The sequence below is a fragment of the Gallinula chloropus genome, assembly GCF_964237585.1.
Source record: "Gallinula chloropus genome assembly, chromosome: 8".
NCBI lineage: Eukaryota > Metazoa > Chordata > Aves > Gruiformes > Rallidae > Gallinula > Gallinula chloropus.
In genome coordinates this window covers 1,796,840-1,822,515 of record NC_140093.1, presented here as the reverse complement: position 1 = coordinate 1,822,515, position 25,676 = coordinate 1,796,840, and the positions used below count along the sequence as shown (strand labels likewise).

Sequence of the window (25,676 nt, the reverse complement as noted above, 5' to 3'; positions counted from 1 at the left end):
AGAACTTACTCTGTGCACATAAGTATCAAAGCATTCAGTGTTCCTCTTCACTTCTCCAACTTTGCTATCCAACACAGAAGCAGTGAGGCACGGGTGTCTGGTCAGTGTCTTAGAACTGGGGAGGTGTGTGAAAGCACATTTCAGCAGCTGTATTTAACACCCAGGTTCTAGCATTAAAATGTCACATGACCATTTTGTTTTCAACAAAACTTGACTGTCCTGGGTTTTGGTTCCTTATACATTTAGTTCCCCTGCAGGACTCTGTCTCCATCAACTGTACTATTGAAGCCAAGTGAAAGATAGCACATGCCAGCTTCTGTATATGTACAGATAAAAAAATACTGATATCTCATATGTTGTTTGGGGACTTTCTGACTTCCTACTACCCCCCAGCAGCAGTGGGTGAATGAACCTTCTCACAGGAAGGTGTGTGGGCTGCACTGCAGGCTGCCAGGAGGAGGTTTTTCAGCAATGAGTTAGAGCTGGCCCATACCAACTGTGGTTCACCCATTGGCCACTTAGCAACATATTCCCTGGCACATCCCAACACAGTAACTTACACTGGGGAAGCAGCAGCCTCCCCTTTTCTTGGGCATTGCCATTTGACAACTTGTGCCTCATTCTATCCTTGAAGCCAGGATCCAAGCTCAATTAAATCAGGGGAAAGATTACCTAGGATTTTAACTGGTTTTGGACCAAAGCCAAGGGGAATGCTTTATTCAGATTTGTAAAGACTATATAAATAAATTTAAGTGAGAGAAGACCATTTCTCATTCCCATGATTTCAGGTGAAGAAAAATATACATCTTGGTAAGAGGTACTTTGTCCCACTTTATCCACCTAACAGCATCTACCATGACTATTCCATAGCTTGATAATCAGCAATAGAGCCTGAGTGGGTGAAAACTATCATCTTAAAGGTACATAAATCCCTCCAGTAACTCCAGGATGGCAGTGGCTGCAGGGGGAACTTCTCCAGCAAGCTCTTCTGAATCATTAAAATTGATTTTACTTCCAGTGCACAGATCAACTCCAATTATTCCAAACAGTACTGAAATAAGTTACATACATGAAAACTGAGTTACCACTTCATGCTGCTTTTTTCACTGATAGCTTCATGCCCTGGGTCTGCCCCTTTACTCCAGGAGGTAGGAACAAGACTCCTCAGCAACACAAAAAGCGGAATCAAAGGAAAAACGTGCCTGTCAGGTTGTCTGTGATGGGTTAACTGCAAGAATTATTTCATTAACAGGAAGATTACACACAGATCTGAAGCCTTCAATCAGCTTTTGTACACTGGCAGAATTCTACAAGCTCCAAACTGTGATTTCTTACACGCCAACACCTTGGCAGTTCACACTGTTTTTAGAAACAGAAGCCAACCCTACAACTGTCACTGCTGCAGAGAGTAGGAACCAGATAGCAGTGGTAGGGTCAGAGATACCTCTGGAAGAGCACTAGATGTGTTTTGGGGCAGAGAACACAGCTAGAGAGCACTCTATATGCAATTTGCTAGTGCTCCTGAAACGTAACTTTTGTTAGCAATAACCATGGGGTTGTTTAGATTTTCTGACCATTGTTTTACAGATGATGACAGTGGAAGGAATTAGTATTTCTGGAGCACAAGGTCTGAAGAATTCAATGAAAAACACTGCATGTGTCTTATATTTGTACATTTACAACTACTTCCACATCTATTTTGTCTGCAGTTAGTGGTTTATATTTTATGCTTACAGCAGTATATCACACACTCCCTTTCCAAAGTTTAGCAAGTAAGTGAGGATGCAACATGCTGCAGGAGGGGAGATACTTCTGCTCAATCCAAATAGCCTCTTCATCATGCAAAACAATACACTCTTCCAAACCTTTAAATCTGAGACATTTCAGAAGAGCCCCACACCTTTCTTTGCTCTTAAAACACAATAAAACCTCTCAAGTTTCATGTTAAGCACATACCTATATGCCCAGCTGAATCAAGCTAGTACTATTTGAATGGCTTAGACCCTTCAATGGACATGGCACCACTGAAACCACTTAGACTCCCTCCCACCCCGGCCCCAGCTGACCATGACACAAACATAGTCCTCTTGTTACCAGGAATAACCTGCATTTCTTAAGAGCACAAAGGCACAGCTTTCCAAAGGAACATTCCCCCTGCTGAGACAGGCACAGGAACAGCCCTGATTTGTAGCTTTTCATTTATTCCACAGAGGGGGGAAAAAGCAGTGCTCTGCCACATGCCAAAACGGTTCCTTAAAGGATCCAGTTAGGGTAGAAATAGGAGGAAGGTTTTCCAGAGATGTTAGACCATATTTTCTGTTATGGCTTTCACACCACAACCTGGGCCAAAACTACTAAGAGGAAAAAAGCAAGATTAATACATGAGGAACTGATTAAATGCATGTGGAGAGGAAGCTCTAGCCTAGATACCTGGCTATGGTTAGCTGTACTGCTCAGAGTGGTATTTATCCCCCCACAGTTACTACCTATCCAGCTGTATGAAAGCTGCTTGAAACATCCCGAGTCAAAGAGAACTGTGCAGCTGAGTGAGGGCAAGCTAAGCCTGGTCACAGAGAGAAGGAACAAATAGTGGTTTCTGGAGAGTGACTTCTGAGTGAGGTGCCTGGCATGAGGCCTCAAGTGTTCCATGACTCTTCATGTACAGGAAGAGCTGATACTAGAAAGAAGCCAAGGAGACGCCTTCTCAGAACCCCACTGACTGGGGAAGAAAGGGAGACCTACAAGCTCCATGGTTCTACGTGGGCACCTCTACAACCCTGGTAGCAGATTCATGCTGCATTTAATGGAAAACCACTAGCCCTGCTCACAGTCTCTCAGATAGAATGACTACTACAAAGCTTAACAAAAACAATAATAGAAAGGGCAAAGAAACTACCATGCTTCCTACAAACATACCTCTTTCCCACAGCAATCCTAAAAGAGTTCAGGAAGCTGTCCCAAGAAACTGACAGCTGCAAGCAGAAAAGGCTACACAGGAGCAAAATAATCGTGGCAAAAAGTGGAGAAAGAGCTACCTGCATCAGTGTTTCCTTTCCAGGCATAAGCATCTGCAGGAATTCTAATTTTAGCAAGGTACAGCAAACATCAAAGTCTTCATACAGGAAAAAGATGAGAGTCATCCCCCAGACCTCTCCCCTCCCAGAGTTTCAGAGCACATGTAGTTATCCTCACCAGGAAAAGGCTGTTGGGTCATCTAAAATCTGACACAAACCACCCTTAAGTAGCTTTGAACAGGACTGCAAGACTGAGGGGAAAGATTTGGGGGTGATGTAGAAAAGTAGCAACCCAGAAGTTGTGTAATGCCAAGTCCAGCTCTCGCATTATTGCTTCAGTGTGTGAACATCCCAAATTTCTGGTGACCGTCAAGGCAACTGTTAATCTGCTTGTCAAAAGAAAGGGTGCCAAAGCAGCCACCTGGGTGCAGTTACTAGAAACAAGGTGAAATGTGCAGCAGTACAACAGGTGACCAGAACCGTATCGCATTCCAAGCCATGACTTGCCAGTAATTCCAAGTAAGGCATTCTCATCTTAGATCCAAGCACATGAACAAGGAGTTATGTGACTGGAGCTCACATCCCATCTAACCAAACTGCAGGCTCCTATTATTCAACCAAGCTGCAATTGTCCTTAAACCCTGCTCTGCCACAACACAATTGCCCAACTCCATCTCAACGCTGCCCAGCAGTGTCAGTTACAGGAGAGGGAATAACAAACCTTAGAAACATGTTTACACAGGTTTTCAACACCTCTTCTGGAACACCTGCATTGGGTTCCAAGACAAACATGAAACGCTAGCAAGCAGAGACCACAGCTACAGCAGCAGCTCAGTCATCCGTTTAGATAGTAAATTCAATACAAAAAGCAGGCAGAACAATCCCTCCTTTCACACAGGAGTGGCACTGGTGGGACAGAAGCTACCTTGCAGAAAATCAGTAAGGCCTTAGAGACCCTCAGTGGCATTCAGATACCCAAAAAAGCAAGAGCTTCATGCAATGTTTGAAGAACAGGTAGAGTTGGTAGGAAGGTGCTAGGCAGCAGCACCAGCTAATCCTTTCCTGCAGTAAAACAGATAGGAAGCCTGCAGCAGGTTGTATTTATAACCACACAACTCTTCCTAATTCCTACACTTAAAACATCAGTTTAGAGAAAATTCCTGAACCTTTCTGCAAGGATAGTGACAGCTACAGACACTGAACTTCAATTAAGTAAACACCAGCTCCCAACAAAACAGCAAACAAAAGACAATCCAACAGCCACACTTCCAGACTGTTCCCATGCCAGGTGCATGGCCAGAAATGCAGGAAGGCAATCCAAGCAGATGTCCATGAAGATGGCACAAGACAAGGAATCTACACTAACTTCCCATCTGGTGTATTGTACATATCCATGCACAGATGATGAACAGCCATTTCAGCTAAGGTCAGACTGAAGAATAAGTTCAGTGGAATCATGTTCACATACCATGGAGTTGACCAGCTCTCCACACAGCTATAGCACAGCAGCTCACTTCCACCTTACAAATTCCTGCTTCTTGCAGGAGACTGAGGACTGGTCCAAGTACTGCTTCAAAGCAGCTTTGATAGCTATGCTGTGGGGAGGAGGGAAGAGGGCAGAAGGAGGTGGCTCAGCCATTCTGACATACAAGCATCCAACTGCAAATCAGTGATTCTGAGCTAGTGGAAGAGCAGCAGGTAAGTGCAGGGCCAGAATTCACCCAGGTCCCCACTCCTCTGCACACACATTCTTCCTCCTCTCCTTGGGGCTCACCTAAGGGGAGGGCATAAAGGAGAAAGGGGGAAACTGCAGAAACAAAGGGGTGAAAAATGATTGATCTCTGTATTTGTCCAGTCCTGCTATGAGTGGCTGAAACATGCAGGCATACAATTACCAGACAAGCATGGAAGGGTTTTCCTTTCCTGGCTTCTGGAGTTTGCTGCAGTTCCAAGCAGCTTTGAAAATACTTTGTCTGAAGGAAAATGCTCCCATAAACAAACTCCCTTATTATCAAGTACAGCTCTTTAAAGCACCCTCAAACCCACTCCAAACACCACCTTCAACTGGTGGGCAACCCAGGGAGCTTTCACATTAAAAACAAAGTTTTGACAAACACTTTGAACTAAGGCGAAGCACAGAAACTCTGAAACCTCATCTAACAATGCCAACGTCACCTGTGTGCTTGCAAACACTACGACTGTCATGTCTTACACTGAAAAGTGTGGTCCTGTGGCTTCCACACACCCTCCATCTGTCCATCTTCCCACCTCTCACATTACAGTAATGCTGTGATCTTCACAGGGCTGTCATGGCTTCCTGGGGTTTTATACACAACACGTTGAAGTTGTAGCACAAGCTACCACACAGGACATGAACAGACACTCAGTTTTCTGTTAACAACTGGAATAATTGTTTTTTAAATAATTTCTTTACAACTCCACACAGCTACCAGTTTAGATCAATAATGACATTACACAGCATTACTAAAAGACACATACAAACAGCTCAAAGAAAAGGAAACACACCTGCAGAACAAGATGGTGAATTGATTTTTCTGACAAAAAAAATCAGGAGAATAAGACATCCCACATTTGTTTCCTAAACTAAGGTAAGAAAGTAATGAAAGTGTACTTCCTAGTGCCAGGTGACTTTAAAAAAACAATAGAAAGATTTTATTTTCTGATTGAAATCCTTTCCATCCCTTGGGAATCTCCAGTTGTCAGGAGAGCGCACTCTGCAAACTGAAATGCCACGCTGCCATCACTGGGCATGGAGCTGAGGCTTGCTTCAGTTGTTTTATCCTGAGCATACTTGCCTTGAGGTACCTGCTCTTAACCTTGTCAGGCTTGCTCAAACGTTTTTTTAGGGCCCAAAACACAACAGTGAGAATGAAATAAGAGTTTTCCATAAATCACTCCTTTCCCATTTAGTTCACCATCTTCAATTTTTTTTTCTGATTTTTGACTTGCCCAGCCTTTTCCATGTTATAGGACCTATACTCTTGCACAAAGGACATTTAATATTCTACAAAATGCCCAAACCAGCATCTTTCCCCTTTTCAATCTCAATAAAAGGAATAATAAACCAACAGAAGTTCAAACAACCAATCATCTTTAGGGGAAAAGGGTGAGTAAAAAGATTAATTACCCCTTCTTCCCATAAACTGGACAGTCAATAGTCCTTTATTTTTCCCATGTAAGTTTTGGGTGGGAACTACCTTCATACACTCCAATTGAAGAAGTTCTTTGTCAGAACACATTGCTTATGAGCTCTTCACCCACTTTTTTCACATCAGACCGGATCGGGCAAGCAGTAGAGCTACCTGTATGGCTCCACCATGGCAGAATAAAAGGGAAATAAAGGGAGAAAACCACCTACTTTCCAGTCCATCATAAAGAAACCACTGAAATTTCACACCAGGGTTGGAAATGAAGCGTGTGTAACTCCAGAAGAAAGAGAATGAGATTCCAGAAACTGCTGCAAAAAACATTGCCCTCACAACAGCGACTATGTTGAACCTCCACAAGCAGTCAAAGCGCTTTGATTCCTTTGCTCACTCTGCTTTTGCAGATTTTTCTCAGTTTTCTTAAGGAATGAACACTTCCTCTCCAGCTGGCTTTGCATTTTCTCTTTATCTAGACTAACTTATCATTGGTTTATTGGGTGACACTCCACTGTGCTTTGACTGTGGTGACACAGTCCACAGCCCGACTGGGTACTGAAAATACACAGAGCAAGGGAGATAACTGCAACAACAGGCAGGTGAAAGATGGGCACGGTTAGAAGATGACCAAGCACATGATGCACACACTTAGATTTCTTGTTCTAGCACCACTGTGCCCTGCCCACACTGCACGAACAGCAGTTATAAATAGATAGTGGAGACTGGCCCTGCCCCACATCGCTTACATTCCAGGTATCATATGGCAGCCAAAGCCAGGCAAGCTCAGGAAGCAAGTTTATGTGATGACTGTAAAGGCTAAATGGATGGTATCTTACCCAGATGATTTGCTGTCTCCTTTTAAATGTCTTTAACATATACTATCTCTCACCACTTCACATTAAATTCCTTTCAAAGCCTCAGGACAAGCAATTCTGTAAGATCTGTATTTAATCACTTTCACAAGTGTGATGATATCTAAACACTTCTCTGTAGCAGTCAAAGCACCGTGATTCTAGTAACCAGTCAAAAACTCTGATCCTCATAAATAACAATTCCCAATATAAGCTTCTGGCAAGACATTATCCTGTCATCCACAATCACTGTTCTACATAGTGCATTCTGGAGACACAACTGCACGCTATTTCAGAGCTCTAACCTGACAACAACATGCAGGATCTGTTGTAACTGTGAACTATTCACAACGCTGGTGACTCCACAGCATCACCATCAATTGCCCATCAACAGAAGGTCATTTCAGTGTAAGAAGATTTGATACAAGGTTTTCCTGTGTCTAAGGAGAAATCCACCATTAACAATCTAGTCACTAGCTTTAGTTATCCTTTACAGGCTTCTCTGGAGACAATCTTTCTAACTTGATATGGTTTGCAGGAGTGATTTACACTCCATGGCCAGAACCAAGGGTTAATTCCTAGGTTTTTACTAAATTTATGCTTTCAAAATAGCAAATTCAAGTTGAAAATCTAGTATTCAACTTGAACTTGCTTTTTTGAAAGCATAAAGTCCTCAGAATTTTCTCATGAAGTGTGATTTCTTCCACTATTCCCACCTTTTGATTTTTCCTGGTTTTTTAAAGACTAATAACAACTTCTTCCTAAATGCCCAAATGTCAAAGCTCAGCAGGGGGATACATTAATACCTTTAGAAATGCACAAAAATTACCAAGGTCAACAGTTATTTTCTTTACTTCAGCAGCTCAGAACACTAATAAACCACTAGGACCACAGGTTCTGTGAGACCACAGCACCTGTCTCAGAGCTGCCAATAAAAGGCAAAGGACAGCAAATAGATACACACAGGGGAGGAAAGGCAAAAAGGGGTAAGAGAACAACAAATGCAGTCAAAATCACAGGCAGTGAATGCAACATACTTTGGGTTGACCTTCCACAAGTACTCTGTTTATCATGATCTTAAGGGGTGTTTTAAGAACAGCTTTTATGGAAAGGCACTGAGGATCTTAACAGCATCATTTTTCTAAGACAACAGACAGCAGAGGAAAAAATCCAACGAGGTACCCAGCTGAGGTTTTATGTCAAGTAAAGAAAAAGGTGATTATTACAGCCTGTGACAGTCACTGACAGATTATGAATCACAGGTGATCAGCAGCGTGAGCTACACTGCACAACACCAGATGAAAGGCACCTTATGGATTCAGGAGGGCAACGCTGTCAAGGAAACAGAGAATGTGATCGGGAGTCGGACTAGGGAAACAATCTTCTCAGCAAGGTTCACATCACCTTGAGGAAACAGAGAAAATCATTGCATAGTTCATTTTCACAGTGTATACTGCAGGAGATCAAACTGTATGGGAAAGCCATGAGCCTTGGAGAGTCTGAGGACATGAGAGGCTGGACCAAACCTCTGCACACAGTCATTGTACTTTTAATATGCACTACAGGAAAACTAAAAGTGAAGAATGTTTTTTCCAAACACAACTTCCAGTTTATATCTACATAGAAATCCCATTCCTTAAATTATTTATAAACATCTTCCTGATTCCAATTTCTGGGAAAATTGGAACAATACAAGTCACCAGGCAAGAAATACCATCATTCACTGGTAACCTACAGCATGAAAAGGTCCACCTGAAGCTAAGATCTTGACAAAAGTGTACACACATCTTCTGAGAAGGTATTATTCCAGAGAGTCTCTGCAAAAAAGCATACCTCACACCATTCAAAATGTTTGGAGATTGAACACATACAAGCTGCACAGTGAGTTCAATAACCTCCATTCACAAAGTAACTTAAATATTTACTCACAGCCCCTGGCACAGCTCCAAGTTTCTTTTCGTTTTGCACATTCAGAAGATAGAAAGTGAGAGCATTAGGGAATATCACACCACTAACTACTATTTTTATATTTCCCAGAGAAAAGAAAAATTTCAGAAAAGAATTTAACTCTCCTTCCCTCACCCCACACACAAAGCTGAAGCCTTAGCAAAGCCTTGGCCTCTAAAAGCCTGAATGACATACAGAAGATGAGTAATTATACTGGTAGTAACTAAGTAACTTCATGTTTAAACAATAAAACTTAAGAAACAAGGGGGACAGACTTAGCAAGCACCACGTTTAAAGCAAGCAACCTGATGCAGAAGGAAATTGTGGTCAGCATCCCCATTTTTTGGTGATAGCCAAATGATAACCAGATACAAGAAAAATTAACAGTCAAGTAGGGCCAACAAGAGATAATTTCACCAACAGGCAATGAATGCATCTCAGCCTAGACTTGGGAAGCTCTTGAATTGTCATTCTCTGGGGAGCAGCATGGCAAAGAGGGAAGTGTTCTTTGCACTGCTGATCCATTTCCCTGCCCATTCACTGGCCAAGCCTGTGCCCTGCAGCCTAACCCAGGGTGGCAGCACCTATGTGCAGCGTGGGGACACACGCACGGCAGGTGCAGACATCTCAGCACTGGGATGGCACCAGCCCCCCAGCCTCCCCTGGGCTGTGTACACAGAGCAGGCTTTCCCTCCAGGCAGATGACACAGATGGGTCTGTGCAGTGGAATAGGAGTGAGCAGCGTACAGGAGGTGGGCGGGCACACTCTGACCCAGCCTCTCGCCCCCATCTCTCTGGAGGGAGTCATTCCTTGCACTGAGCCAAAATCAAACCGCACATCTCAGCCAGCTTGCAGCTCAAAGGTCAGCAGCATGCAAAACTCTACTTAGCAGGGTTATACCAGTGGAAAGGGATGGGTAACAATTTGTCTGAATAAAAGAGTGAGTACTATGGGATTACACAAAAGCCCCACCATTTAGAAATGACGCTTCTGCGTTTCTACAATCCAGCAGTAAACGAAGGAAGCCAGAGGCATTGTTGGTGGTGGCTGGCAGGTTTCTGTTGGTGATGGTTGGCTTTTTTAAATAGCTCATTGATTTTGGATGGCATCCATCTGCAGCATTGTGTGACTACACTTCATATAGTAATTAACTATAAACCAGAATACACTTCTCCAGCCAAGTCTTTTTTGTTTTGTAAATTTTATTGCACTCCAACACTATTAACCAACCATCCCTATTTCAAGCTGGTATTTCTAAGCTCAGTAAAATGAAGTATCAGCAACACTGTGACACAGCCAAATTGAAATGGAAAACCATTGTGATTCCATATAATTCCAAGTGCCACAGGACTATATTACTGACTTCTGGGAATGCTGAGGTCAGTCGATTATTGGACCTACTAATGGTATCCATCCCAAGACCCACAGAAACCCCTCAACCCTTCCTGCTTAACAGGGACAATGTCAGGTCAAAAAAATTGTGCTTAAAGACTTTTTAGCTAAACTGGGCATTAGCTCACAGGCATTTTACAGACAGCTGGGGTCCTGGGTTCTATCACTGCTATGACCAGGTTCTCCCTCACACCATTCATCTTCTCCTCAGTTGCCTACAAGGGTCAGATGGTAACAGGCCAAAACGATGTGTGTGAACAGCAACATCACTGCAACTCTCACTATTAGAAACAGCAACAAGGAGTTCTCCCAACCAGCATCTCCCCATTCTACGTGAAGCAGAAGGTAAGCACAGCTTGGCCAAACCCCTTGAATTAGAAGAACAGTGCTAGAAAGCTAACCCCTCTCTCCTCTAACTGGGAGAATATGGGAACACCTCGTCCCAACAGTTGACACACACAACCCCCCAAGGCCAAATTAACGCTATTTCAGAGAAACACCACAGAATTATTGCTTTAGGAGCAACTTGCTTTCATTCACAAAAAGAGCTTTCACCTCAGAGGCTGTGAGCAATTCCCACTGCCTGCCATTAAAAAAAAAAGTGCAGCAAAGAAAAGTAACTTTTTTTTTAAACTGCAGAGCACAAACACAGCTTATCTCTGTATCTGATACCTGCTAATTTGGTGACTAATATGTCAAGTAGGTTTCAAAGTTCTGGCTCTCTGCAGAGACCAGCAGCAGAACAAATAAATTACCCATGTTTGGATTCTCATTACCTCAAATTAGCCTCAGCATAAGATGACAGGAGCAGAGCCAAGCTTTCTGCAGGTCCTTGCACAGCACCTGTTAGCACTCCACAAAGGACACAGAAAAGGGAGGCCAGGTTTCTCTCTGCTGTCTGCCCACAACAAAAGCTTTCCTGTCAGACTATTGATACCTCTTCTGACAGCAACTTTCAGCCTGCACACCCATGCCACTGTTAATCCACTAACAATGAATCAGTTGCCTTGCTTGGATGTGCCCCTGAGGAGTGCAGGGGCTGAATGAGGGAATTGGAGGGCTGGAGGTGGTGGGTGGTAATAGAAAGATGACTGTGCCCAGAAACATGCAGTATCACCACAAAGACACAAATCTAAACTAAAATACCTTTGTTTACAGTCAAGCCTAAAAGAGATTGTGATTAAGACTAAGGTAAATTCAAAGGAGAATCTTCTGGTTATCAAGGAGGAAAGCAAGTTACAAAAGGAAAGCATCCTGTTTGATCATTCATTTCAATAGCTCTGCTGGGCATTTCAGCCTGCTGCCAGAGGAGCAAAGGCAGGAAGACAGACACATCTTTGGATGGGACAAACTGACACTTGCCAAAATGCATCCAAAACAGAGCAACCTGTGAGGAGCCAGAAGGTGACATCCTGGGCTCATTACAACAGGCACATCCTGCTCTTATGCTGCTCCTGTCACAGTCTGGGACTTACTCCACCTTGCCTTTGACTCCATTTGGGGCACACTCATTAATAACAGGGCTGGAGAGTGACTAACATCATGGTTGACTCTTAGGCTACACTGTGGACCAAAACATCAAGAGAAAGTGAAGCTAGCTGCTTGCCATTAAAGCCTCCCCCAGGGCCCTGGTTACACTTGATACAGCAAACAGGTCTCCTGACCACGTATGATTTGGCAGGAACTGATTCTGATGACATGCTTCCCAAGCAGCCAGCTGCCCTTCTCTTCCTGCCCCTCTCCCTTCCTCCTGCCCCAGTACTAATTGCAAGGGCATTTTACAGCCTGCAGCTGACACCAACGTGCTGCCCTGTATTCAAATCAGGGGTAACAGCAACAATATTAGAGACAGGAGTTCAAGCAAAAAAAAGAAATCCATGCAGAAGCTTGATTTATTAAGTGTTTGACCAAGGACTGGGTTGCTAATATTAAAAACTCTAAAGGGAGAAAAATAGCAGGATTGAACCATAGTGCTAAGGCTGTCCATATGTACAGCTTGGGCATCAGCCCAAATACAACAAGCCTGCCCATAGCCATACTATATCTAACCAAGACTTACAGACTAATTTTGCACAAGTCAACCCAGCACCTGTGAAAATTGTCTTATTTCAGCTGTGGGCAAAGCTACTTGAACTTTTTCAATTTTAAGAAAAACTACAGCAAAAATCCCTTCGAGTCCAAAATTTCCAGAGTCAACTGCAGTACCCAGGCTCTGCTAAGGGAATATTTTAACTGAACTCATATCTAAATTCCTACTTATGTGAGAAAGCTCCTTCCTATTAAAACCCGTGGTATCTAATTGCAGGTCCTCAGAATTAAGTGTCTTTTGACTTTCATGAAAGAAGCCAAGGACAACTTACAAAAACCCATTCTGTCTCTTCCCTCCAAAGAAGTTGCTGTGTTCCCACTGAAATTTAATTCCCATGACTTTGTTCTCAAGGCTGGACTCCTGAAAACCCATTTCTTTTACTGTATTAATCTTGAAAATTGTTTCATCAGTATGGGTATAACATTAACAGTATTGTCTGCTGGAAGTGCAAAAAAAAAGCAGTTAAGATTTCTTTCCCTCAGCAGCAGACAGCAGTGCTAACTACTGCTTTGCTCTCACTACACTAAAAAAGTGTATATATATACACACACAAGAAAGTAAATCATGCCTGAAAGTTGCACAAGTAAACACCATCACATGCAAATGAATAAATTGCTATTTTTTGCCAGTCTGATCCAGTTCTCATTGCTGCAAGAAACATGAAATCTGAGAGGCACCTGAAAGCTTCTAGAACAAGGATATGTCTTTTGTCAGACTTTAAACGTGCTTTTGGCACTCTCACACTTTATCATTCAAAATAGCAACAAGCCAAAAGGATGGAGTTAATTCAATGCAAGGATCTTCCCTCTCCCTAAACCTCTCACACAGCACTACTCTTAGCAACAGAATGTTTATACAGCACAAGATAGAGAGGCTTTTCACTGGCACCTGGGACAAAACTAAAGAACAAAAGCAGCTCCCAGTGCAAAAGAGGAAAGTTACATTTTTCAAGTGTTCCCACCTAATGTGGACAGAAAGCCAGCCATAACATGTTACAGGCAACCTATTTACCCACTTCCAGAAAATGCTTGTAAATTTAAACTGTGTGAAATGTCTAACTGCTTCTTTCATTCCATCAAAAGGCTTCATCAGCAATGAACAATAAAGTCGCTGGCTTGACCCAAAGGGGCTGGTAGGTTAATCTATTCTGACCTTATCTTTATTCAATCATGATACTGAGAGATTGCTTGAATAACTTACCAGCATTGAACAATGCTAGCAGTCACCCTTTTACTGCAGTCCTCCTCTGAAGGGCCCTCTAATTTTTTTATTCATAGGGGATATTAAAAGTTTTCACAAATTAATTGTAAAATAAAATAAAATGCTGTTTCTTGCTAATTGGTACAGAGCAACAGAAAGAGGGGAAAGCAACCAAAGCAGAAGGACATTTTTATCTTACCCCTTCCTCCTCTTTCAGACTTCCACCATCACTGTCAATTGCAGATAATAAACCCTCTCTAACTGTCAATCACATCTTTTATTTGTAGTATTTTCACTCAAATGGAATAAACTAAAACAAAAAGCTACTATTTGAGAAAATCCTGCCTTGTAACAATAGGCTTAATCACACAGGCTTCAACACTTTAATACTACTGGCTTGTTCTCAAAACCCATTCCATGAGGGTGCTCTGCACTAAACATAGCAAAGCAGCAAGTTAAAATTAAGCACATCATTAGACCCACATAAGTCAGTAAGCCAGATTCATCACTCAGTGACTGATTTAATCACTCAACCCTCATATATTTAAAGTTCACAGCCTATGCTCAAATGTCCTTCTGGAGAAAATTCTCCAGTGCTCAACCCTACACAAGCCTTTTCCTCTCTCTAACACCACAATAAACATCTGACAAAGAAACTACATAGACTTACATCAGCCTGTTAGAATAAGGTAGCTTTGAGAACAACAAGAGTTATGAGAACAGGCTTGAGTGCAGGTTCCTTCATGCATTCACCTTTAACTGTGTGACCTGCCAGGCAGTGAAACATTTCAGCACACAGAGAGCTGTGTTCCCATTTGCTGTATCAGTTAGAGCACTTATTCCTCAGCATCAACAAAAGCAAAAACCTTTTCATTTCATTTTCTACCCCTCTAAATGGTTTGGCAACACAAGAGAATATCAAAAAAAGCACAAACAGCTACCAGGCACCTAACTACCTACTGAAAACACCTTGAAAACAATCCATGTCAATCTTCAACTGATCTGGACAACAAGGCCTAAGCTTAAATCTAGTCCTAATTGGAGTTCAGCAGATGCTTAAAATACCAGCAAAGATTAAGTGCCATCAGTTTTAGCAAAAACAGGATCAAAGAACAGGGAAGTAAGCCATGAGACAGTGTCTATACAGCTTGCAGTGCAAAAGAAAAACAACAAAGAAAGAGCTTTTCCTTTTGTCTGCAGAGAATACTTTCAGAAACTACTCCCCAGACTGCAGTACCTCAAAAGTTCTTACCTTGAAATGCTGTGATATGGCCAACAATCATGTACTTCAGTTCGAAGTTCAGTGCCTGGATGCTTTGAGTCCTCTCCCTTCGAACAGCTGCCTGGTAACTTTCTTCCATTTTTTTGGTGCAGCAGGTTGGTGCTCTGTGTTGACAGATCTGTAGATCTGACTCTTAAATAAGGAAAAAAAACCCATTAATTACAAAGCCTTCCAACTTACACCATCAAAATAATATTTCTTAATGTCTAAGAAACATTAAGTAACCACCATGTTTAAAATAGAACCCAATCCATGAGGAATGATAATCACATTATCGCTGCTAACAATACACTAGTAAAAGCATTGTGCACTGAATCATCTCAACACAGCCCAGAGTACAACAGAATCACTTGAGATTCACATTCAAAGTGTCCACGTTTCCACTGCATACCTTGCACTAAGGGCCTCATGAAAACCATGTCAGATTAGGATCCAGTATTCACCTGTGCAGTGTCTCAGGGCATCAGCTACTCACCCTTTACACTAGGGAACGCCTCTCAAGCAGTCTTTGAGCTCCTAAGTAGCTCACAAAAAAATAATCTGAGTTTTCTAAAAGCTATAGAAACTGGAATGGCTCCCCCACCCCTTTTCTCTCTGTAGTTTGACATGATGTCTGAATTAGACATCAAAAACAAAACAAGCAACACTGTCACCACAAAAATAGAATTTATTTCTGCAACAGCCTGAGTTCATCTGTCTGAGACCAGAGGATTCCACAGACACCCAGAGCTACTCCCAATCTCTGAGAAGGCAGAGGTTGTGAGTTCAACTTCTAGACTTAACTCATAGTTAAAGGCAACAAGCATTCACCTGAACCAAAAATAACTGGTTTAAGTTTCACAGAACTCCTTCTACTGAACCCTGACATTTTTGAAGCCAAGTTCTAGCCTGTCTGTAACACAAAGGCACCAAAAAACCCACTCTGACCTCACAACTACAGAGAAAGTTGAAGCTGATTATAAAATAACCATGGAATATTTTTTTGTTTGGAGTTTTGCTGTTTCTTGGGCTTTGTAGGTTCTTTGTTTGTGTTTTTTTTTTTAATTATTTCATCCTTGCATGTGTTTCAGTCAGTTTAGTGTCATTCATCAGGAAACCTTCATCATACAGCTGCAGTGGACAGAGTCTATTTGCTCCAACACCACAGGATTTGCAGGTGTGAAGAGTTCAGAAAGCAGCTGCTACAGACTATAGATGAATATATTCTGGTGCTTCACACATGCATGTTTTAAGAAGGGAAAAAGAGAGTGAAGGACTATTAAGTAGAGCAAGCCCAAAACCAGAGGCAGAAACAAAAGGCACACAGTATTTAAAAGCAGCTGTTTCCAATGTGATTTCTCAACAAAGCCAGCAGGAGCACCCCAGCAGGAAGCCTAGTGCCGGCATGTTTGAGGCATTGCCTTCCCTTCACCTCCAGGTGGAAGCCCGGGCCCTGAGGTGCCCACCTCCATGCCCATCAGGCTCTAGGGAAGGAGACCCCCTTTCCCAGGAAGGCCTGTGCCACGCTGGGAGGCAAGCTCCATGCTCCCATCCCGCCGGGATTTTTAGTGGGCCTGTTTTAAGGCCTAACACGGCCTGGGCCTGAGGCAGCGGCCTGCCACCAGGTCTGGAGCCGGCCTGTCCCCAACACCACCCCCAACCCCTGTGGGCCCAAAAGGGGGGTGTCTCTGCTCAAATCCCTGTGAACACTGCTGGCAATCCCCCCCCATGCAGCAACAACGGGACTCAAGGGCACAAATGGAAACAGCCCCAATCCTCCCCAAAGGCTGCATTCCTCTAGAGGATTTCACCAGGCCACCATGGGGCACCTGGACCAGGCTTTGGGACAGAAATATTAATGAGCAATTACACTGCATTAAATCCTCACCCTCTGGCCTTGCAGGTCAATGCATAACGAGACTCCACACACAGATGACAATGAACAACAAGAGGATACAAGGATGCACACTGAAAAAAGCAGTAGAGAAACAGCAAAACAACTAGGGTCTGCTCAAGGCCAGCTCCAGGTCAACACCTCATTGAGAGCAAAACTGCAGGGAGGAGCCTCAATAAATCTCCTTCACCAGGAAAAAAATAAAAGCACTGAGCTAGTTGAAACATCTCATTCGACTTGAAAACGTTGCTTCCATTTTACAACAGGAATTTACATCAAATTTACATCAAAAAAGTCAAAACCAAAGTGAAATATTTCAGTTTGCCTACATTTTTTATATCAGTTCACAAAGTTGCCTGGGCTGACTGAGGATACTGTTTCAGAGATAGATTTGTTTCACACTTTGATACACCCTTCAAAAAAAGGAAAAAAAATCAACTCTTCCCACTCAAATCTGAAGTCCTAAACCCTGCTGAAAGCCCTTGAGACGAGACCATTGCACCCTGGCATAAACTGGCAGGCTTGTGAACAGCAGGAGGGCTATGTGCCCATCCCTGGCTCAGCACACTCCTCTGCCAGAAAAACTGTCCCAGATTGAAGTTAGCTTCTTGGCCAGGTTAGTTTTAACTTGGACAGGTTCCCTCATCCAGTTTACCCCCATAAACAAACGTTTTTTCTGTCACAAGGAACTGAGGGTTGGGAAGGACTTCCCACTTCTGAGCTGGCACCACAAAGCATATGTGAAATGGTAGTCTAGCCTGCTGAGCAAAACTAAATCAGGTGGCAAATATGTGTCTGAGCAGAGGGGTTATGAGTGTTACTCGGCATCTCCCATGTTGAGCTGCTGTTACTCAGAGCCTGTCTCGTAACAGCAACAAATTTTTTGTTTGAACGGCTTTTGCAAAGCTCAGATCTGCATCACAAGGGTGTGAAATACAAACTGCTCCATGCTGACTACATGCCCATCCTGGCAAGGAAGCTATGTGCAACTAGCAGTGCTGGCTTAGGCATTTCCCTCTGAACAGAGACACCACAGGAACCTGCATCTCTTCCCGAAAGCTTTAAAGAGGTATATGGATATCTCAGCTGGAACCACACTCCTGGGATTCCCCACCCAGATATCTCTTCCCATCAATACTCCCAGAGCCTGAAGATTAGTTTTTGTTGGTCCCTCGCCAAAATGATGCAGAAGGCACACTTAAATAGAAACAGCACTAAGCCCCTGACAGTTAAGGAGCCTGATGTAAAACACAGAGCATTAGAAGACCAGCATAGAGCAAGCCCCACTCCTCTAGCAGTTCTGCCAGGTCAGTGCTGTCATGCACACAGCTTGGCAGGTTCACTTGCTTCAATACTAGTCTGGGGGTATCACTTAACACAATTATAGAAACCTAATAAAAGTTTCCAGTGCTATACATGCCTGGATGCTGAGATTAAATTAGAACTGAATAGTAATATCTTGAAGTCTTTAATAACTCTGATGCTAATTTTAGTTTATCTCATCTCTTTCGTCGCAAAGTAAAATACCATCACCAACAGAAAAAAAAAGAGGCAAGGAACAGAGGGACAGGGTGGTGACCAAGCAGCACACCCCGTGAGCTCAGCTGAGACACTGGCTTAGCACCACAGCTCTCACCCCTGGGACAGACAGCATCCCATATTGCTGCAGCAATCACCTCTGTGTAGTATGGGCACTGCTCATCAGCAGGAGTGGCACTACCTCCCAGGCAAACTCCTCCTTGAGGTTTAGGGGCAAAGCTACTCTGTGCACCAGAGAAAAAGCACTGGATATGCATCAGGGAAGAATACTTACCAATAGCATTATTCCAGCTATTGATTTTGGTTATTTCTCTCTAGGACTTTACCTGCTTTCCCCAAACTTCCCCTTATTTCCTAATTAATAATTTAGTTTGGAAGGAACCACTAGTTCCATTCTGAACTTTGGCACAAGTAACATCAAGGAGACTTTGGACATTATAGCTGAATTAGTCTGCAGAGAGAGGCCTGTTTAGCAAATAAAATGAACGTATATTTAGCTTGTAGAAAAAGTTTGGGTTTTTAGTGGACAGTGTCATGTAACAGTTTTTCTAACACACAGCAAAGATGTCAACTGGCCTGCACCATCTTTAAAATGCTGTACACACTATAAAAGCTGTACTCTGAAACCAGAAAATCAGATTCCTAAAGCAGGCTAATCAATCTACGTGCACCAGTGTTTTCAAAAGACAGGCTGGGGTTTTTTAAACAGCCTGAGCCCCCAGCTTCCAGTGCTACTGGAAAACAAGAATGATCAGAGGGTGAGTTCAGCACAGTCTGTCTTCTCACAGCTTTTATTCCTTTGCATTTTGACAAACTTTTCAACACTATTTCCAAACAAAGCTTTAGCCCAAAGCCCAATATTTTAATGTTGTGCAAATGTCTTCAAAGGCTCTCAAGATTGATTATGCCTCAGTAACAGGGAGGAAGGTGCCAAGAGTACCTTGCATTGTGTCTGGCCCAGCTGAACAGGAGCCAACACTTTGTCCTTCTTGAGACTCATCTGCCTGGTGCAGCTGCCACCTGAGCTAGAGGAAAATTCAGCAATTAAAACCCAACTAATTTAGGGGAGTGAGGACAAATCAAATGAAAAAGGAAGCAATTTCCAAGCAGGGCTCCAACCTGCAACTACTTGGTGCATGAGACAAGCCCACACTAGCACAGTCACACCAGGGAAAGCGAATCCAGCCACTGCAGCCTGCCAGAACTTTGTGAGGCCAAAAAATGAACAAGCAAGTCCAGCAGACTGACTGGAGCACAGCGTTACACACTGGTGCAAGTGACTGCACCCTATAAACCTTCTGCTCCCATGAGCAAGGGGAAACATCCAGGTAGGCTCCACAGAAGAGACTTTCTCCAAGTCAGAAGGAGATACCTATTCTTCCTGCCTTGAATAAACTGTTATCAGGCCCTCCCACACATTTTCTGACTAGTCAGAATGAACTAACCAATTTCTCTTTCCTCTATTTTCTCCAACTAATCCCACCATCAGCTTTAATATAAAGACTGCGTAGACAAACAGTATGTTAACGATCCCCTTAACACCCAAGTAGAGCCTGAATTTGTCCCTTCTCTCTATACACAGCTTGACAACACATATCTATCGTGACAACTTACAACTGCAGCTTGGAAAACACAACCCATGAAAATCTCCTTCCCCCACCCCATCCCTTGTTTCATATTGTACATTAACAGAGGTGTTGTTTAACTTGATCAGTGGACTTTACATTCTAAAAATACACTGAAGCATCACTAAGGCCATGACCAGACATGCTCTTCCAGTTGAAACAATCAAGGCTGAGACAAACATCACCAGTTTCATCAAGCACCACTTAGATGACCTACTAATGTAACTACTAACATGTGTAGCTACTTCTAACTCCAGTCAAGTCAAATAGGTTTCATTAGTAGCTCAAGAGCCCTTGAGTAAACCTAAAAAAATTATACAATTCACAAAATGGGAGGGCAATTTTGATTACACTGCAATTATGCAAGCAAATTCAAGGGGGGTGGAAACCTTAAATGGGAAAGGAAGGGGGACAGGAAGAAGCACTAGATATCACAACTCCAGAGTTGGCAGCATAAGCAAGTGCCACAGCTTGCAGGACAGCTGGAGACCATCAGGCATTGGCCCTGATGAGCTTCCAGAGCAGGAACTCCCCTAAATATACAGGTCTTAAGGGCAGCATCTGCACAACACAGCACTGTTAGGTCTGTGGCTAAGTACTTTTTGTCCAGATTTCCCCCCATTTCCCTCTGTTGCTTGCCTGGTTCTCGCTTCTCTTGCATTCTGATTTCTGCCCTACACCATAGGTTACTGCCTGTCTGTAGTCAGTAGCTTTTTTCACCTCAGCTTGTACCTCACTGAACCTGCCCAAAGCCTGGACCAGAGGAGCAGAATGCATTTGACTGGGCCCCAAACAAGAATGTCCCTCCACTCAAACCTTACACAACCATTAACTAGCCACTTCTTCCCTTCACTCCCCAGACTCCCTCTTCTGACCACCTCTAACCCTCTTCAAACAACATCCTCTTCAACAGTTTGTCCCCACAGCCGCTCAGCTTCCCTTCCACTGCCTTCTTCCAACCAGTTGCATAGGTGTGGGATGTCCTGGAGACAGAACAGTTGGAAATATTTCCAGCTCGTGGGCCTGAGCCCCATGACACCTACTCATACCACTCATCCCAATTTTCTCAGTTATTCCTTCAGAGCTCTGGCTGTACCTGGGAGACAGAAGGCAAACACTCTAAATAGTTGCAACCACCATTGCTTGCTTCATGCACCATTAGCAGGCCTCCCACTCCCTAATCAGCCCCAAACAACTTCAACCAGGTTGCTTCTAACAGATGATCTGCCCTAGGTGATCTGATTACATGTGGAGCAAGGCAGGGAGCTCCCACCATTTACTGTCACAGCAGCAAGTGATACTGAGCAGCTGGGGGCCATAAAATCCTCACTGCAGTTGGCTTACATGGAAAGACCTGGTCTTCAGGTTGGCACATTGCAGTAAAAACAAGGGATGGAGCGTGTATACAAGAATAGAAAATCCTGTAACACCTACAAGGCACCTACAATTTGAGACCTCTCAGGGTCTCCCAAACAAGCCTGGTTTTCAGCAGGATGTTGGAAGAGGCATCTTACAGTGTCAATGCCAAATGGCCATAGGACTACTGTTCCTAGATTCTCCAGGGGTTAGGCAGGGCAAGCACTAGCCACTATGCCCAAGGGACAGCACAGTAGTGTCTATCCCCAAGATCTTGCACTCCAGTGATGAGCTGGTTAATGAAATGCCTTCACATCAGCCCAGTACTAAGTGAGACACTTTCTCTGAATGTGGCCCTATCCAGAAGATCCATGGACAGTCAGTCTGTGAATGCTGGAGGGCTTGCTGACTCCAAAGTACATGCAAATTCAAAAGATTTACACTGTTGAGGACCCATCCTTCTCTCCTCCTAGAGCTGATGTAGAACTGTGAAAACTAGGCTGATGCACATAACACATTTTAAAACAGTCCAGGCTGATAAAGCTCAGTAGGTCTACACCAAGGGAGTTTCCTCAGCTTTCCTGGGACTACATGTGTAATTGCAACGCAGCAGTGAGAAAAAAATTACCAGAACTTTCATTAATTTGGAATCTACTAAAACTCATCTTTCATTATGTCTCACCACATCCACAACAGAAAATCCCCCCATTTTTTCTACCACCAAGAGTCACATATACACACAAAACATTTTTCTAGGAGTCTAGGAAGTCTTCCTGCTCCATATCACCCAAGGATGACAGTAAACTAACAACTGAATTTCTGCTCTCCAGGGCAGAGAGCATTTCACTGGCACAGAACTCTGCTGTGTGGTACCTGAAGTGCCACAGGAACCACATCTGGTGGGAAGCCTAAACTGGAACACAGCTACATAGCACTCCATGGGATTAGAGTGTTCATAGCAAAACCCAAGCTGCTTTTAAGTGAAAGATAAAGGTTTCAGCCCTGTACAGCTGAAGAAAACTCCTGAATGCAAATCAATGTGACGCTGTCTGGTTCTACAGGGAGATGAAATAAAATAGCTTTATGAGAGGTGTGAATTGCCTCATTCATCTCAACTTTGGAGCCTAACGATAATTCAGATGTTAGCACCAACTGTTTTACTAATGACAGATGAGGTTTTTTTCAGGAGCTGCTTCCTAATATGCTTTATCCACTGTGGTAAGGTCTGTGTAAGGTGGCACAGCACAGGGAATTTCAAACATATTGATGCATTCATGTTCAATTCTGTTTCTTACACTCATCTGTCAACACAAATATCTGTAAGAAGGTTAGACTGGAAAAAACAGAAGCAAAGCAAACTCAAAAGGAACCAAGGGCCTATTAGATCTTTGAGCCACATCCTCAGAAGGGGAAAATGCAAGAACAATATTGGAGAAGTGAGGAATAACAGTTCCTCAACTTTGCCTCCCCCCCCCCCCCCCCCCAGATGTGAGTACTTCTACTTTTGCCATCTCATTTAGAAGCCATACATTAAGTGTTCAGGTAACATGTTCTGTCTCTCCTTCAAACACGTGTATCAGTCTTCCTTAACACATTAAGTTCACAACCCAAATACCAAATGCTTTTGGCCAATTTGGCCATTTGTCATTCTTAAGTCATGGACTGAGGTCAATAGTTAGACACAGGCTTACCAGAAAGTTTATCAGTTTTCACCAGTATGTGAATTAATTATTTCGGAAGTCCACTTCCCCTTCTATTTTATTTCTTTGGTTTTAGGGAAAAATCTGAAACCTGAGTGAAATACCTAAAAATTAGATAAAGAGCACAATGAGTTCTTGATACCGTATAGACAAAAGGAATAGCATCATTTACAGAGCTGAACCAAAACTAAGCAACTGATTACTAGGTAAGACACCCCTCATAGGGCCAATTCTTCAACTTCATCAGCCATGACAGAGTAATTAAAACAGGCAACAGCAAGGGTACAATATGACAAGGTCTCTGCCTCTTGTTCCCTTCCTTCAGTTCCTTATTCAGATAATTCTGCTGCTGTCAGGAGCAGCGAGTGACACACGTCAAACTGGAGTTTGCCATGAACTGGACCCACAGGCACTGGGAGGCAACCTGCAGCAGGCAGAGCTGCAGAGACCCCAGTGCAGGTGACAGGCTAACTGGAGATGAATACTCAATGCAGCACAAGCACACAGAAGAAACACAACTTGCAAGTGCTGTCTCAGCAGTTGGGCCCCACACTGCCACACTATTCCATCCCTCTGCACATCCCTGCAGCCCTGGCTTGTTCCAAGTGATGCCACGTTGAAACCTATGAGGCAACTGTAGAGTACTTGAGGGTAATGAAAACAACACCCTTGTCAAAGAAGATCCACAATGACATCCCACCTGAAGGGACCATTCCCCTATTTCTGAGAACCAGCCAAACCCCCAAGCTGGAAAGCAGCCAGGCTGCCTGCACAATGCATCCTGCCACCCACTCCTGGGTATACATTTAGCAGGAAGGCCTGGATCTTGCTGGGGCATCTTCAGCCATAATAATAGATTCCAAAACAGATGCCACTTCCCAAAATCTGAGGAGAGGAAGATGTTCCAAAAGCCTTTAAGCTAAGGCAACAGAAGAACAACTTTTGAGAGCTAGAGTGGAAACCTTTGATGGACTCCTGAGTCTGGCAATATGAAAACAAGTTTGACCTTACCCAGGTCCCTTGATCTCCACATTTTGATCCCTATGTGTAGGAGAGGAGGATACCTGTTTTCTTTGTAAGCAGTTCTTAGGAAAGACTGCCTTTTGCTATGTGCATGTTCAGTGTTCTCAGAGCCTGTTTGATTTTGATCCTATGCACCTGTTATATCAATTAAAAGATTACATTTCTTCCCTTACATCACTGACAGGCAGCACCAGTCCCAGCACTCCCAACTGATTACATTTCCCTGCTTGTGTTGTTCTGTTCAGCACTAACAGCATTACTGATGCTTCAGAGCTAATCATTTGAGATGGCCAGAGCAGCCCATGAGCTGCAGTGCTGTCTGAAGCCAGCTGTACATGCTGGCAGGCTGTGCACAGCCCACATTTGGGAAGGCCAGAGACAAGCAGTTAGCAAGGAAGCTGGGTTGAGGATGGCAGGCACTGGAGACACAGCAGCCAAACTGAGACAAGCTGGCCCTTTTCAGTTCTTGCTACTCAGCTAATGTTTTGGCACCTGTGATAGTGGCTCTAGGGTAAACTTCCCAAATCTAAGCCAACAGCCCTGCCAATAAATGACATTGACACTTTTCCTCACAGTTGGCATGTGTTTGTATCAGAGCCACAGAGTATACAGCAGGTCCCTGACCAGTAAAGAGGAGCTCCCAGCGAGCTCTGAATCACAGCCAGGTACAGCCAAACCACAGGTACTTTTTGGAAAAGGCAAATATTCCTATTTTCTGACATATCTAGGGTAAACCAGGTTAGGAAGAGTCAGTTTGGTTACTACAGCTCTAAACTCAAAATGCAATGCTTGAACCAAACACAACTTTAGGTTGCTCCAAATGGCAACAGACACTTTTTAGTTCCCCCCAGACTTCGAAACTAAGATTAGGAGACTGAAGTCAAGTCTTTTCTGCACAGACATTTAAAAGACTCTCAGCAATATTTTAAATATCATCTTTTAAAAAGAGCACTCTACTCTCTTTTGGGAAGTGTTTCCTTCTGGAAGGACAACTGGGTGGGCACAAGGGATAAAAGGGTTTGAGATGCCATCCTCTGACTCCCAGGACAAGTCATGTGGAGTACAGCCATACAATGTTTTGCAGGCAGACCACCACGCTTTGGAGTGGCAAGACACAGGCTCTGATCTGGAAGCAGAAGAGGTTGATCTGAGCTCAGACACAGCATCATGCCAGGTGTGGCTATGCTGCTGACAGCACAGCACTGGATTGTAGCTATTTGAGGCATGCTGGAGACCAAGTCTGCCTGGAGACATCGGCATGAACACCACCCACCTCTTTGAGCCTTGTTTTTTTCAGCCAGAAAGCAAAAGTTATTTCTCCACACAGTAACAATATGACATTATTCATGAATGAGCACCCAAGATAGTTACACAAAGAGCAGAGGGTGAAGGGACAGAGCTACTCATTACCTGGGAAACCTGAGATCCTCAGACCCACTCTAGAAATCCCATTTCTTGGGATTTTTGCAAGAGACCTAAGACTTCATCCACCTTCCTCTGTTTTCAGTAGCCTCTTCTCCATCCTCTGGCCTACACTCGTGCAGTAGTGAGTTACTGCCAGCCAAGTCTAGGGTGACTACACTTCTTTTTCAAGCTAGGAGCCCAGAGACCCCCTACCTT

General features: G+C 43.5%; 1 protein-coding gene across 1 annotated transcript in view; it reads right to left on the bottom strand.

The window, feature by feature from the left end:
• LOC311194192 (glypican-5-like) overlaps positions 1-25,676 on the bottom strand; it is a gene marked incomplete at its 5' end in the record, with an annotated part of 343,706 nt that overhangs the window by 306,613 nt on the left and 11,417 nt on the right. The window contains one exon of the mRNA XM_084267218.1: positions 14,911-15,072. Coding sequence (XP_084123344.1) covers positions 14,911-15,072 — 162 coding nt within the window. The remainder of the gene's footprint in view (positions 1-14,910; positions 15,073-25,676) is intronic.